The sequence below is a fragment of the Mesocricetus auratus genome, unplaced genomic scaffold (assembly GCF_017639785.1).
Source record: "Mesocricetus auratus isolate SY011 unplaced genomic scaffold, BCM_Maur_2.0 Super-Scaffold_100027, whole genome shotgun sequence".
In the NCBI taxonomy this organism is placed as follows: Eukaryota; Metazoa; Chordata; class Mammalia; order Rodentia; family Cricetidae; genus Mesocricetus; species Mesocricetus auratus.
In genome coordinates, this window is record NW_024429208.1 from 4,270,037 (window position 1) to 4,286,260 (window position 16,224).

A 16,224-nucleotide genomic window follows, 5' to 3' on the forward strand; every position below is an offset into this window, starting at 1 on the left:
AGTGAAACAAGTGTGTCTCAAAAGCGCCCAAGCATTGCAGCATTAGGTTGTTTAGTAGCTGTCCTGACTTTATATATACGTGTGTGTGTGTGCACGCGCACACGCACATGTGGTTTTTTTTTTTAGATTATATCTCACTGTATAGTCCTGCCTGAGTACCTTAAACCCAGTTTATGAATTTTTGTTCTTCACTGTTTGGTTTTCAGATGGCATAAGTGCTCTTTTATTTACATAGTCATTTCATAAACAATTCAGAAGAGGTCAGAACAGTCCAGTGGAAATAGAAGCACACTCTGCCACCAGTGCAAGTGTTAATGATTGTGGCCTTGACCGATCTGCAGCCAGCTGAGCTCCTTCGCCCCGAGTGTCTTGACCATTGCAGAGCACTCATTGGCCCCAGTGTCTCCGGAGCCCTTCCTCCCAGAGGCTGGAGCCAATCAATGTTGTGTTGTGCTGTGAGCTTTAACGGTTTGTCTTAGCAGTATCCTGGCCTTAGTTGTGGGGAAGTCATTAGTTGCTTTCTTTTTGCTTTCAAGTAATCAGAGGTAAAATTGTATTTGGAGTCGGGCACTGGTGACGCATGCCTTTAATCCCAGCACTCACGAGGCAGAGGCAGGCGGATCTCTGTGAGTTCAAGACCAGCCTGGTCTACAGAGTGAGTTCCAGGATAGAAGGGCTACACAGAGAAACCCTGCCTGAGGGGGAGGAAGTGTTTGGAAATACTTAAAGTGCAGTTGATTCTACTTGTTCATTCGAATAGTGTTTCCTAAACATCCCCATCCTGCTTAGGAGATGAGACAGAAATCGGCCCCAGCAAGCTGAGGAAGCCAGAGCATTTTCTCTTCCGTGGCCTTTTCACCTTGTGTTCCAGCCTGTGGGGCGTGGCTGAAGTCACTTAAGGTTTGACGGAAGCCCTGCGGCTCTGGCCCAGGTCTGTTCTCTGGGTCCTGGAGAGATGGCCACTAAGGAGTTCATTCCCAGAGTTGGCGCCTCAGATGCTTGAGCTGCTTTTCACACCAAGAATAGTTGCAGCCTCAGCAGCCATGCGAGTCTAAGGAGGGAGTGTCTGTGCTGATGAGGCCGTTATGTCTGTAAAGTTGCTTCCGTGCACCGAGCGCTGCAAAGCCTGGAGATGTGAGAGGCAGGGCAGAGCGGAGAGTGCGCTCCCGCTGTACGAGCAAGCGAGCGAGCGAGCGAGCGGTGCAGCTGGGTGACCTGGAGGTGAACAGGGCAGCCAGCAGTCAGAGCGCTGCTTCCTTGTCTCTCTCGAAACATGGATTTAATCAGTGTCAGGATGTTCTAGACAGTGCACTCAGAAGGCCTTTGTCCCTGAGGAGCCTATGGAGTCTGCACACAACACACATGACAAGGACACGTTTGGTGGAAAAACAGAAATGAGACATGGTTCAGTTTGCAACAGCCTGCAGAATGGAGGAGTATTTTTTTCTGATGATTCTTCATAAGATTGTTTTTTGTACATATTTCATATAAAATCAAATGAACCAAGATAGAAGTATTGCTGACTCGAAATTTTTGCAAAATATGAAGCCCGTTTAAAAGTATTTTCCTAGTAGGCCTTCTTGGTTAAAAAAAAAATCAAGCTATTAAATTTACAAACTATCTCTATCCTTTGGATTCTACAACATTTTAAGAAATTACATTTTTTTCTCTGTGCATATACAGATTAGTTTGTATTTGTTTCAGCGGTAAAAGCTGATCCACCTTTGTGGTTTTTACATATAATGCATTGTTGATGTTTTTCCTGTTAGGATTTCCTGTGGACATCAATGGAGACCAGGGACAGTGGATCCCCTGGAATTGAAGTTATGTGCAGGTGTCTGCTGCCCAGACACGAGAGCCAGGAACCAAACTTGAGCATCTGTGCAAGGACGTGTGCACTCTTAACTGCTGAGCCACCTTGCAGCCTCTTGTGTTAGATTTCTTTAAAAATCGTGAGAAGCCAGGCCTGATGGAGCACAACTGTAATCCCAGCACTCAGGGGCAGAGGCAGGTGGATCTCTGTGAGTTCAAGACCAGCCTGGTCTACACAGTGAGCTCCAGAATGGCCAGGGTTATGTAGAGAGACCTTTTCTCAAAATATAAAAAAAAAAACCTTTATTATTATTATTATTTTATTATTGCTATTATTACATGTAGTGAAAATATTTGTCAAGGTTATTTTTTTTACAAGAATCTCTCTCTGTAGCCCAGGCTAGTTTTGAAGGTCGTCATCTTGTCTCAGGCCTCTCAAGTGTTGGGGTTATGCACTTACCCCAGCACCAGGCACTTTTCTAACTAGAGGAACACATAATCTTTCTTCTTTAATAGCAGGCGGGTTGCAGTCCTGACTTAGGTCTGAGATTCGACCCTAGCTGTTCCTTTAAAAAAAAAGCCAGGGTTGTCACCGAGTGTAGAGTGCAACATGGTTGACAACCCAAGGAGCCTCATTCAGATCTCTTCTAGGTGAGGGGTAGAGTCATCCACCAAGTATTGGCTTTGGAATCCGGTTGTCCTGGCTGTAACTCAGGGTAGGTTCCTCTTTGCTGTATTTGCATGGCTTTTGGTGGCAGGCCACTGGAGGAAGTGAAATTTTTCTCCATTAGTTCTCTCAAAGGTGTGCCCAAACTTTTGATATTGCAACACCACATAGTCATCTACAGAGTTTATGCTCAGGAACTACACAATCCAGTTACCACTTAATAATAGTAATAAATCTTTAAAAAGTTGACTTTTTAAAGTACATTTACAATTTTGTTGGATTGGGTTCGTAGCTGTCCTGGGGAGGTAAAGACAGAAGGATCCCTGGCAGGCCAGGCTGGTGAGTCTGGGTTCAGTGAGAGGCCCTGTCTAAATAAGGTATCCAGTCTGAGCCTGTTCTCGGTATCTCCAATTAGGTTACTTGGCTGTGGCGAATGAAGCTTTCTGTGTTTGTTTAGCTCGACTTTTGTTGCTGATTTTGTATTTGTGTCATTGGAGATAGCGGTCCTTTAGTTTTCCTTTCTTTCATCTTCCTTTCTTCTGTTGTCTTTTTGCTTTGAAACAAGGTCTCCTTTGTATCCCAGGCTGACCTCAAGCACCTGTCCCTCCTGCTTCAGCCTCCCCTGTGCTAGGTTCACAGCCAGGTGCTGCCGTGCCCACTCTTGTCCTGTCTTCCAAATTACTTTCTGGTTTGGGCATTAGAGTACTGCCAGCCGAGTTCTCTCTGCTTCCCTCCCCCTTTCTGCTTCCTCTAAATGTTTGGTAGAATTTAGCAGTGAACTTTCCTTGTTAGATGTGTGTGCCTAGAGGCAAAGGGATTAGCAGCTGACACAGACACGCCGTTAGAGCCTTGTGGCATCCAGAGGCTCTGAGGTTCTCAGTTGTAGGAACCTGTACTTAAGTCTCAAATGTAGCTTGAGGCAGGCAGTGAACCTGAGAGAGGCAGGTAGGGTTAATAAGCTGGCCAGAAAGCATCCAGAATAACTAACTGTGTGGCCTTCTTGAGGTGACATCACACCACCGAGCATACTAAGGTTTGTATAATGCAAATCCTTATTTTCCTGTTTGGTGTGAAAATTAGAGTTGCCCCGGTACCTGTTGGGACAGTCTAGTCCCCGGGGGACTGTTGCTGTCGCGTGTTTCTAGTACAAGAGCCATAGCCGCTGAAGATGGGGTTTCTTTAGCCCGACAGCTGTGAAGGCATCCCTCTCTGTTCTTGTACATGACGCCTCATTTGTTCCTGTATGGTTGGGCCGTGGCCTGTTGCTTCTTGTAAATATATAATCTGGAAACAAAATGGCTATTTGTAGGGACACCGTCTCATTAGGAAGCTGGTGTCCTCTGTGGCCACAACGTCTCTCACTCCCCGATTAGCAGATGCTGCACACGGTGGTGCTGGTGCGTTGCTGCTTCAGAAGCCAGTGTCTGCTGACCCTCGGCCATCCAGAGCCCAAGGAGAGCACTGCCCTTCTGAGAAAGCTGGATGAGGAATTTGATAAGCGAGCAGATTTGGAGCCCTGATTAAAGACAGATCTTAGAGTTCCCTGAGACAGGCCCTGGGATTAAGCTAAATTTAAACACATTTCAAATAGAAACAAAGAGAGTGAGAAAAACCTGGAATTGGTTAAAGCCAAATCCGGTCTTGTTGTTCCAAAGTAATTTGCCTTGTTCAGCTGTTTTCACTAACGGAAGTTGCAGCTAGACGACTTACTAAATTATGGAGAAACAACTTCTTGAAAAATTAGTTTGAACAGAAGAGCTTAAGGCAGCAGAATTTGATCTGTGTAACCTGCACAGCTATTTCAGAAGTAATGGCCACGCTTCCCTCGAAGACTGAACGCGACTAGTGTAACAGAAAGGACATTACTGAAAAGTAAGAAACCTGGACAGATATTTTAGGTGCCATGCAGGTCCCAGGGATAAGGAAGTGAGTCTGAGCAGGCCCCGCCCTCGCCCCGGGCGGAGGGGGGGGGAAGCAGTGAAGATAAGGAGGGGTGGTGTTGGAGGGGTTGGGGCAGGGTCTGTCAAGGCCTAGGACCTGGAGAGCCGGTGAGTGACACTGCAGTGTGGCTTTGAAGGACGCCTGGGATTGCAGAGTCTGAGATGGGCTGGGCGGGGCTGGCACTGCTGGTGTCAGGAAGGTGCTGGGGTTGATGGCTTTTATATTATGGTAGGCTGAGGAGCCCTCCTACAGAGGGCAGCCTAGAAGACCCTGAGCAAAATCCAACTGGGGAAGCCCTTGAAACAGTGACAGCTTCCGGAAAACGAAGCTGTCTCAGGAAGGGGTGTTTGGGCACTGTGGTGTTTGAATGAAAATGGCCCCCATGGGCCCACAGGGAGGGGCACTATTAGGAGGTTCGGCCTTGGAGTAGGGGTGGCTTTGTTGGAGGCCTTGTATCACTAGGCTTTGAGGTCTCAGATGCTCAAGCCAGGCCCAGCGTCTTTCTCTCTTCGTGCTGCCTGCCAACCCTCAGCTCCTTCTCCAGCACCGCGTCTGCCTGCACACCGCCATGCTCCGCCATGCTGATGATGGGCTGGCCCTCTGAGCTGTGAGCCAGCCCCAGTGAAATGTTGTCCTTCATGAGCGCTGCTGTGGTCATGTGTCTCCTCACTGCAGTAGAACCCTGAGGAAGACGCACATGTTGACCTGCCACTCACCTCTCCTAACCCCAGCTGTCGCTCGGTCCCTGCAGGGCCTCTCTCTCAGTCCACCGGCCTTTGAGCTCACTGACCCTCATGGCCATTTCCCCTGCGCTAACGTCTCCAGAGCTAGGCTTTCCATGGCCTTTGTGACTCAGGCACTCCTTTCGGAAGGATGAAGAGCTGTTGAAGATCACCCTCCCGGGGCTGAAAATCAGGGCCACAGTGGCCCTTTAGAAAGGCACAGAAATAAATGTCCCTTGGACCCCTTTCTCTGTGTACTCTGCCATGACTCTCATAACCGGAAGCCCCCTCTCTCTGGAACAGACCTGGCTTTTGTTACAGTGGGCGGGAGGTGGGGTAGGGAGCCAGGGACAGGTAGTATGGGCTCCACTCCACATACAGCAGACACAATGGAGAGTTAGAGCCCGTCAGTCAACAGGGTGCCAATGAGGGCATGGAAAATCCCACAGTGGAGGTCTCTAAGTTGGGGACAGAACTGATGAGCAAGATTCTGAACATACAGTGCAGACTTAGCTGTCCCTGTGGGAGACCAGAAATGTGACCAGGTATTGGGCTCGGGGACTTTTAATCTTAATTAGCAGTTTTCTTCCTCAACCGGCTGAGCAGGCCTGTGGGGCTCTACGGAGCCTGACTACACTCCGGTCAGGGAAGAGGCCACAGTGCATGTTTTACTACACAAGTAATGCATGTCTCATGCCCAGAACTAGTCAGGGCTAACAGTGGCTGTGTTGGCTTGAGGTAAGGTCTCTCTCCAGACTGAGGCTGCACGCCTCCCCCTTCGCGCAGCTGATCTGTCCCTTCGCATCAGCACACACTGGTCTCGTTCTTGACTCTGGACGTGGTGTTTACTCAGAATTGTAAACTGAAAGTCTTTTAAATTGTAAGCACTTCGATTTGCAGCCTACAGTTTTATCTTCACATTTATTATTCCACTTATTTCATATAACAACTACAAGGGCTTGGCTGCTGGTTTGCATGGGGATCTCAGATGGAAATCACCTGGCAGGTGGCCGGCGACTCTGCAGCTGAGGTGGTAATCCAGGGTGCCACTGGTTCGGCTGTGGGTGTAAGCACCAACTCTGGAGTCCTGATATCCCACTTGCTAGTCACAGTTACAATCCTACTTTAGTCCGTGGCCATTTGGGACATTCAGGAAATACCTGGGTGTCAGAAGGACCTTGAGTCTGATAGCAACTTCTGACGTCTAGTCCTGTTTTCATGAGTCATTTCTAAATTAAAAATTGTTGTCATTTTAATTCCCTCCAAACAAGATTATTACCTTACTACCTTGAGACTACACGGGCCGATTGACATCACTCCAGCTTGCTTCCTTCTTCTTAAACTTGGCTGTGGTTCAGAAGTCTTGGTTATGGAGGAGAGGCCGCAGTTCCTTCCCTGACACTGTCCTGAAGGTGCTGCACTGGTGGTCAGGGTTTGATTGCGCTGCTGTGACTGTCACAGGGGTTCATCTGCTGAGCCAATTAGAATACAGTACTCTAGTTTTTTCTTGTATAATTTAATTAATGACCTCTTGATCTTCTTGGTTTTCTGAGTTTACTTCCAAAAGGCTGTTGGAGCAGCCTTGTCCCATGCCGTGGAAGCGCCTACATTTAGAGATGGCTTCTAAATGCCTTGCAGAGAGCGAGGGAGAACATGAAGGTGTGAGGATCTTCTGAACCTCCATTCCTGTTCCTCACAGCACTGCCACACCTGCAGGCGCTGACCTGCGTTGGCAGGACAGGAAGGACAGACATATGACACAACACACCCCGTTTGGTGAGTCAGGTCTAGCCAACGGGGCCCTGGTTGAGGGGTTACTCGAGCACGTGTCCGACAGCATGGGAAGTGTGGTCCACACAGAAGATACTTGTTAAATCCCCTAAGGTTTCCCCACATCCCAGGCAGGTGTTTTTGCTGCTGTCACTGTCTCCTCTAGACATTCTGTTTATGCAGTCCCTGCCTCTGCCCCCCATGGTCCCCTGGTTAACACAGCATAGGCCCCTGGCCCTGTGAGATGTCCTTTAACACACCGTAGGCCCTCAGCCCTAAAGTTGTGAATCTGGCTCAAGCTTCTAGAAATTTTGAACGATGAAAGTCCAGGGAGGCCTGATGCATGGATGGTGGCGTGGAGTTTTGGATAAATGGTGTAGGTGGTGTGCCTGCCACGTGAAGGCAGGTGTTGGTCAGAGCCTAGACCCTGAACCCGTGTCTAGGGCTAGCCCAAGGATCGCTGTGACTTGCCACGGCTGCAGAGAGTTAGCTGTCTTAGGATTTGCCCTGCAGGCCGAGCATCGCAGACAGTGCCACTCTGCAGAACCTGCCCATGAGGCTTTGTTTAGGGGTCTCGGGGACTGCTGTTAGCTCCCCGCCCCCACCTCCATGCTGTTCTGTGCTGTCTGTGGGTGAGCAGCCGTCCAGTACTGGAGGACAGCTGCGACAGTAGGAAGACCAAGATTTGTAAATAGCTTTCCTTGGGCTGCCAAAAAGGAAGAACACTGGGTGGGGAGGATGTCCCTGTCATCCTGTCCGGAGCCAAACTCCTAGCAGGGAGGCCACCGGTCTCCTCCAGTGCTTGCGTTCTCTTGGTCTGTTCCCTGGACCCCAAAATCGCTAGATTGGCCTGTAGAGGAGATGCTGGTCAGCGAGGAAGAGGGCTGGAGAGGGTTGGGGCCTTGTCTTTCTCGTCTTGTCTAGTTTTGAGGGGTGTAATGCCGGAGCAGGATGTCCAAACCTAATTGCCCTTGCATTTGTGGAGCAGGGAGGTGCTGGCGGACTCTTGCTAAGGTAAAGGACAGCTGGACTCTGAGTTTGTTTAGTGGGAGAAGCCTGGTGCCTAGTGGGTTGCTGAGCTGGTGTGGCTGTTGAGATGCTGCCTTCCCAGCTCCTTCACGTCTTCTAGTAAGACCCAGAAGTCCTTCTCTGGAGGGGTGCCAAGAGCTGCCTAACCAGTGCCTCTAGTCTCTCACAGATGTGGTCTGTGACTCGCTCTTGGACTCCACTGAGCCCTTGGATAGAAGACTCCCTGTGTGAGAACCCTGTGTGAGCGCCATCTCTTCTAGTTTTCCGCACTCATTTTCTTTCCACTCCCCTCTTATCATCAAATACAACTATGCAAGCTTGGTATTAAAAATGGCTAGGAAAGGAAATATTGTCTCCTCGTTTGGGAGGTCAGAGGGGTCCAGACTTGATGGTGTAGAGTGTTGGGATATAAGTCAGGCTCACTGTAGTGAAAATACAGCCCCAGTGTCAGCTCACACAGACCCCGCACTCTTCATTTCCTTGACAAGTACAAAGTGAACGGATGTTCATGCCGACCCTGTTTTGAAATGCATGAAATGAAATGCTCTGAGTCCCACTTGAGATTCTGTGTCTGAGTCTGTGTGATGTTTTCATTCAGCATAGTGTCCTTCAGGTTCATTTATTGTGTTGCGAATGACAGGATTTCCTCCCTTTTCAGGGCTGAATAGCATTCCACTTTCTCTTTGTGCTCATCTGTTAGGGCCGTCCTGTTGATTCTGTGTCTTGGCTGTCGTAGCGTCGCACCAAGCATGGAAATGCCTGTGTCTTCTCCATGTTCAGTTCATTGCTTTGGGTAGATGCTCACACACAGTAGTGGGGTCTCTGGGTCCTGGGGCAATCCATGCTTTACTTTAGTCCATATGGCTCTGTGAGTTTACATTCCCACGAGCAGCGTTGAGAGTGTTCTTTACATCCTTAACAGCTCTTTTTACCTCTCTCTCTGTCTCTCTTTGTCTCTCTCTCCGTCTCTCTCTCTCTCTGTCTCTCTCTCTCTCTGTCTCTCTGTCTCTCTGTCTCTGTCTCTGTCTCTCTGTCTCTCTGTCTCTCTGTCTCTCTCTCTCTCTCTCTGTCTCTCTCTCTCCAGTGGCTATTTTGACAGGCACATAGGTTTGGGTTTGCATTTTCTTAATAATTAGTGACATTGAGCTTTTTTTCATTTACCTGTTGACCATTTGTATGACTTGTATAAAATATCTTTACTGAGTTGGGAATAGGCTGTTATCTCAACTTTTGGAAGGTAGAAGCAGAATGACCAAGGGATCAAGGCCATTCTGGGCTCTATGAGGCCCTGTCACAACAATAAAGGTGTGTTTTTGTGTCCTTTGTCCATCTTTAAATTGCTTTGTTTTCCTGCAGTCAGTTGAGTCTCTGCATTTCAGGGGTCAGCATCTTGTCAGGTACACGACTTACAGGTGTCTCTCCCGTTACTTAGGCGCTCTCTCTGCTGCTTGTTTCTGTGGCTGCTCAGTGGGCTCTTAGAGGCCACTTCCTTCCTTAGGGTTCTGAATCAGTATCGGGGCCTTCCTGGAGAGGCCTGCCACACACTCAGCTGCTTGTTAGGGACACCTCGGTGCCTTTGTTCCCAGGTATTGGTTCTTCCACATAAAAACCATCGTGAGGTTCTTCTCACCGTGAGAGCGCATGTCTGGTCTCCATTCTGCAGCGCCCCCAAGGTCACCGCTACGAACAGTTCATGGTGAGCACTCTTCCACTCCCACCCGTTCTCAGAGCCTTTGTGTCCTGTGCGTCTGTAAAACGGGGTGCTATGCCCTTCCCCAGACTTTCAGCACGCTGCGCTCAGGTCAGGACACACAAGCCCAGCTCTCCGTTTCATTGTCAGTGGCTGTGTCGTATCCATTTTGTGGGTGCGCCAGCATCCTAACGGCATGTCTGCTGGTGTGCTTGGACTTCGGAGCTGTGCTCTTCAGGGAAGTGATACTATGTAAGCTTGTGCTCGGTGCACATGTACAATGTTTCTGTTGGATGGTTGCCTGGAAGTGAAGTTGCTGGCTCCAAGTGAACGCTATTTTTGGTTTTGATACATGCTGCCAAATTGTCTTCCTAATGGAACCTTCTGACTTAGACTTGTCCCAGTGCTGGGCTTGCGTCCACGAACCCTTGGTGGTGCTTCCATCCTCCCCTGCTGACCAGATGGGTGGAAAGTCATACATAGGACGGTATTCTTTTTGTCTGCATCGGCATTCCCCGGGGCTGACAGGGTGGTTCAGGTCATACAGTGGCTGGCCATGCAATCATGAGGACCTGTACTCAGCCCCCGGCACTGAGTAAGGTGTGGCGGCACACGCTTACAGTCCCAGTGGGCAGGATTGACAGGTGGGTCACTGGGCTTGCCAGCCACCCATCCAGCTTAATGGGTGGACTTCAGATCCTAGCGAGAGGCCTTGTCTCAAGAGAAAAAGGGAGACGGCGCCCAAGGAAAACCCTGAAGGTTGGCCTCTGCCTCTCTCTCTATGAACTTCTCAGAGAGCCGAATGTGTGATCTCAGTGTTTGGGAAGTTGATGCAGGCCGAGGGTGAGTTTGAGGCCAGCCTGGGACTGCATAATGAGAACCTGCCACCACCCTCACAAGGAAAAGAAAGCAAAGGAAAAAGTAATACCTCAGTTTTGACAGCTAGTTAGTGAGATCTGTCCTTACTTCCTAGGGCTGCATCTAGCTGTGAGGTGTGAGATTTTTGTTTTGTTTTGCTTTGTTTTACCCAGGCGGGGTTGCTCTGTGTAACAGCTCTGGCTGTTCTGGAACTAGTTCTGTAGACCAGGCTGGCCTCGAACTCACAGAGATCCTCCTGCCTCTGCTGTGCACCACACACGTGGAGGTTTTTTATTCTTTCCTGTTCACTAAACTTTAGGGTGGTGGAGCGTGAAGGGGCTCAGCAAGGGCAGGGCTTGCCGTCAAGCCCAGCGATTGGATTTGGCCGTCGGGAGGAAGGTGAGGAGCGATGTCCAGAGTTGTTCTTGGACTTCCACAAGTGTGCTGTAGCACACAGGCCCCGCAGCCTCCAGTGAGTTTAAAAGTCTCTTAAGCTTTAAGCTGGGGATGAAATGAACTGTCCCGATCAGTTCTCTGATATAGGCTCCTTCTGAACAAGACCCACTGTAGCTATAATTTTGATCACTTTGGACACTTGTTATGGTCTTTTTACTCAGAGCGGGGTAGCTTGGGTGATGGATGGCTCTGCCCGGGCTGTAGTTGTAACAGAGCTTGTTTCCAAGCTGTTCCTGTAATGATCCTGCTGGAAGGCTCTGTCTGTGTCAAGATGGTTTTACTGGTGCATCCTGGTTCCCAAATAAAGAATCAGATAGGACTGGGGAGATGCTCAGTGGCTGAGGACATCTGCAGCTCCCAGCATGTGCCTGGCGTCGCACAGATATCTATAGTTCAGGGAACCCAACACGCTCTCCTGACCTCCCCAGGCACCAGGCATCGGGCACACAGGTGACGCATACACGTACATGCAGGTAAAACACCCATGCACATAAAGGCATGTCTAAGACAATCAGCATAATGACTTTTTTTTTTAATGAGTGGACAGCAGCCAAGCTGATTTCTAACCCAAAGTGAGCACTGACGCTATCTACTTACAGTGGTATGAAAAGGCAGAACCTTTGGGCTGGCCTCACAAACATAGACTTGAAAATTCAAGTATTGTGTTCCAAAGCAGACACACTGCACAGTGTGTCCAGCCAGGCTCCCACAGGTGGCAACAGATAAGGTCACTCCAAGAACGAGAGTCCCTTAATATAGAAACTGTAGGAATGGTGTACTTAGGTCGTTGGACATGAAAGCCGGTTATTTTTATAGATGCCAAAAATGTATTTTAATTAAACAACTGTCCCTGATAACACTTTAAAAATGAAAGGGTGGGGTGTGGCTGGCTCAGTAACAGAATGGTTGCCCAGCAACTTGAGTGAGACCTTGGGCTTGATCCCCCAAACCATAAAACATTAAATGTTGGAGAAGGGGGTGCCTCCAGCCATCAGTGCTGGCGGAGTCGGAAACAAGTGAGGACCTGACGTCTAAGACTCCGGCCTGTGCCGGAGATGGGAGACAAGTCGGAATCAGGGCTTTGAGAGTTGAAGGAGGTGACGTTTCCCTGTACGGTGTTTCTCGTGGGGAAACCCTCAAGCTAGAGACTTTGTTAGTGGTACACAAACATCCATGGGTAAGATGTAGTGGTTTATCAGCGAGTGTCCACGGGAGGTTGACTCCAGGGATCCCTGGTGTAAAATGGTGGATACACTCTGCATGTTATCCACATACTTACTCCCATGTTCTTGCAACCACCTCTTGCTCTGCAAATGGCTTTTGTTGTTTCCTTTCCTTTTTTTTTTTTTTTTTTTTTTTGAGACAAGGTATCACGGTGTAGCTCTGGCTGTCCTGGAACTCACTATATAGAACAGAGGCCGCAAACCCAGAGATCAAGTTGCCTCTGGAGTGCTGGGATCAAAGGCACGGGCCACCCACACCCAGCCTTATGCAAACAGGTTTTAGGCTGTATTGTTTGGGTTATAACTATAAGAAAGAGGGCTGTGCGTGTTCAGTAGAGGTGCATTTTTAATGCCTATTTGGACCCACTATAGTTGAACCTGTGAATTCAGGATCTACTGTTGTCGTTCCCCCCCCTGCCCCCACCCCCCACCCCCGTCTTTGAAGGAAGGGGACACGTCGGGTTCATGTCTCCATTCGTGCATCCTGATGCATTTTTGACACTGTCAGGTGCTGCCTTGGTCTGAGATCTGTACTGAGGTAGCTCCTGGCATCACTCAGCAGAACAGGGTGATAGCATCGCCCATGCCTAGCTGGATGGCTTGTTTCTGTGCTGCTCGGGTGACCTCTCTGTGAGTTGGGAGCACTCGGGGGGTTTAATATCAAAACTGAGCAAGCGATGCAGCTGAGGTGAGCCGGCGTTTGCAGAGCTGGCCCCTGCTTGTCACTGTGCCCTGCTCAGTAGCCGCCTGCCCAGTAGGCCACCCTAGGTGCTGTGCGCCCCCGCCTGCAGTCAGCCCGGGGAGCGTCTCCTCCACCATTAGGCAGCTGTCTCTTCAGCCTTTGAAATCTCCCTCTTTTTCCCCACCAGCATGTGGAGAGGGCCAAACGTGAACTGCGTAGATAGCACCGGCTACACTCCACTACACCACGCTGCTTTGAATGGCCACAGGTAAGTGCCAGGCCCCGCCCCTGCCCGCCCTGCGGAGCCCCAAGCAGGGTCCACACAGACCATGCCGATGCCGACCGAGGCATCCTTTTCTGCCTCGCCCCAGAAAGAGCTTTAGGCAGAAGTGAATCTACCTTTTCTCCTAATGATCGCTTCCTGTCTGGAGTGTTCCAGCATCACACGACAGTGATAACTGTGAAGACCAGACTCGGGGCAGCCAGATCATGAAGACCTTGGCCCACAGGTGTCCACTCCCCCACCATGAACACATGATGGGGCGGGGGGTGTGGGGGCGGGGCCCTGTCAGGACAGCTGTCACTCTTTCCTCATAGAGAGGGAAAATATGTATGTGGCCCTCTTAACCCTCTAAGTCTAAGGAGGCATTAGAACTTGAGTGGGAATACGTGTGGAAAGTTTCCTGGAGAAGATGAACTTGGGAGCTGAGAGTTCCCTGCTGAGAGTCATCAGGTGCAGTCATGGGGTCTGGGGAGGGTTTGCCCGGAAGTGGACGACCAGAAACAAGGGGGGATAGAGAAGATGATACTGAGAGCCGGAAGCAAGGTCTTGGGAAGGGGAGCTGTGTGTGTGTGGTTCTGGTGGCAGGAACCAGGGGCTCACTGAGATCCTCCCGACCTTTCTTCTCTTTGGTGCTGGTCTCCTGCTTTACCGTTAACACACACCCTCAGCCCTCATTTTATGTGAGCCAGGAGCAGGCCCACACGCTGCAGATTCTGTCACGTGTCCAATGTGTGACCGCTTGACAGTTTGCTTCAGCACTGAACTCTTCTCAAGTTGAACGTGGACACCGTTTCTTCCTGAAACGACTTTAAAGCTAAAATCCAGGCCTGGCGAGATGATCCAGAGGGTACAGCACTTGCTGCACGCCCAGTGACTGGGCTTTGGTCCCTGGGACCCACAGGGTGGATGTAGAGAAATGACTCCCGAAAGTTGTCCCCTCACTCCCACACGTGCTCCATGGCACACAGACGCAATGTATGCACGAAGGAAGACAAGAAATGTGTTGAGACCCCTCTCAAGCAGTTGGGAAAGTCCGAATTAGGGTGGCTCCTTCGAGCGACTGCCACTCAAAGGTGGCAGTTTGCCAGCCACTTGTTCTTGGGCCGTGTGTCTCCAATAAGGAAGCCAGGCTTCTTGGAGCTGGGGGACGATGCTCTGTGTATCCGGCATAAGTCTGTGAAATTGATTTTGTTCTGTCCTCTGAGATCCCACATCCCCAAGGGGTTGGAATAGCTAGTGAGGAACATCGCTTGCCTCGTTGAACCGCTTTTATGTAAATGCTGAGCGCTATGTAAATATCACAACCCAGGGAGTAACGCACAGTTTAGACAAGGAGTCCAGCGTTTTCAGAGTACGGGGAGATAGATGGATTATCAAGGAAGGCCCCCGGGAAGGTGAGTCATTCCATACCAGTGACTGGGGGCTTTAGAAGACCATCTGGCAGTGAGCTCAGAGGAGGCAGCTAGCCATCGGGAGAGCATGTCAGAGGACTCTGCAGTGCGCCCATGGAAGGGCCTCTGGCTCCGTAAGCTCATGGTTGGCTTTTGCTTTCCAGGGATGTGGTTGAGGTCCTTCTGAGGAACGACGCGCTGACCAATGTTGCCGACTCGAAAGGCTGCTACCCACTGCACTTGGCAGCGTGGAAGGGAGACGCCCAGATAGTGCGCTTGCTCATCCACCAAGGGCCCTCGCACACCAGAGTCAACGAACAGGTTGGGAGAGAATGTCCTCCTCCCTCAGCTGTGGCCAGACTGCGCCTCATTCAGTCCCGAGGCAGAGCTCAGGACATACTTCCTCCTTTCCCTAGGCCTGAACCTGTCACCAGGAGTAGCAGGGAGAACCTTTCTGGAATTGTTTGCTTTGGTTTTTGAGACAGGGTTTCTCTGTGTGGCCCTGGCTACTCACTCTGTAGACCAGGCTGGCCTTGGACTTTGAGATCCACTGGGATTAAAGGCATGCACCACCACGACAGGCCTGATGCATTTTATAAGCAGTTGGTGCATGCAGATTTGAACTAGAATTTCACTCATGTACACATACACACATACACAGACTCACAGTATAAAATTGGATGCAAATCTTTCAAAATGATGTAGAGTTAGTTGCAAACTCGGGGGGTTACATGATTGTGATTTGTGCTTATGCCATCAAATATGCAGCACAATTTTCCTGGTGTTCGTCAATGCCCTGTGAGCTATCTTGTTTTTTACATATATCAGAATGTGCAGAAGTGAAAGTATTTGTGCTGGTGCTGAAAAAAAAATAAGCTCCCAACTCAAAACCATGTGGATGCAGGTCAGAGGACTTCCATGGGGTTCTCCGAGGCCCTGAGAGTGAGCATATGCTGAAAAAATGCCAAGTTATTGGAACACAGAGAGGCAGCATTTAAGGAAAACCACCTAGCTGGGTTTGATGACTCATGCCTGTAATCTCAGCACTTGGGAAGTGCAGACCAAAGAATCGAGAGTTTCAAGATCATCCCTGCCTAGAGGCCGGCCTGGGCTACATGAGACCTTGCCTAGGGGAGGGAGAGAGGGAGGAATAGAAGGAAGGAAGGAAGGAAGGAAGGAAGGAAGGAAAGAAGGAAGGAAGGAAGGAAGGAAGGAAGGAAGGAAGGAAAAGAGGAAAGAGAAAAAAATTACCTAAGCTAGCTCCGGTGGTTGGTATACAGCCTGTATCCCCACACTCTAAAGACCAAGGCAGAAAGTTCAGAAGTTTCAGGTAATCCTAGACTACAGCAGGAGACCCTGCTTTGAGAAGAAAAAAAGGGAGCGGAGAGAACCAAGAGAAGACCTTACAGGCCCCTTAGGATGGCCTCTGTGTTCTTGGGAGAGGGGAGGCTGCTGCGAAGGCTCTCGTGACTCCCACCTCTGTGGTTCAGTCCCAGGGTGCAGGTCCTCTGGGGAGGGGGTGTTTGTCAGCCCTGCTCCTGCAGTGCACATAACACCGCTCCTCTCAGTGCAGAGCTGGCTTCCTCGTGACAGCGCTCGCTCACTCGCCCGAGGAGGTTGTTCCGTGCTTTGGAGTGTCGGGGTCTTCCTTAAAACTTAGGATGCTGTCTGGCAAGCCCACTCGTCAGCAAGACCCACAC

The 16,224-nt window shown here is 50.0% G+C and overlaps 1 protein-coding gene across 1 annotated transcript in view; it reads left to right on the forward strand.

The window, feature by feature from the left end:
• The window catches only part of Anks1a (ankyrin repeat and sterile alpha motif domain containing 1A), a 155,851-nt gene that overhangs the window by 38,029 nt on the left and 101,598 nt on the right, over nucleotides 1-16,224 (forward strand). The window contains 2 exon segments of the mRNA XM_013124329.3: nucleotides 13,038-13,118; nucleotides 14,689-14,845. Of these exon segments, the coding sequence (XP_012979783.1) occupies nucleotides 13,038-13,118; nucleotides 14,689-14,845 (238 nt within the window).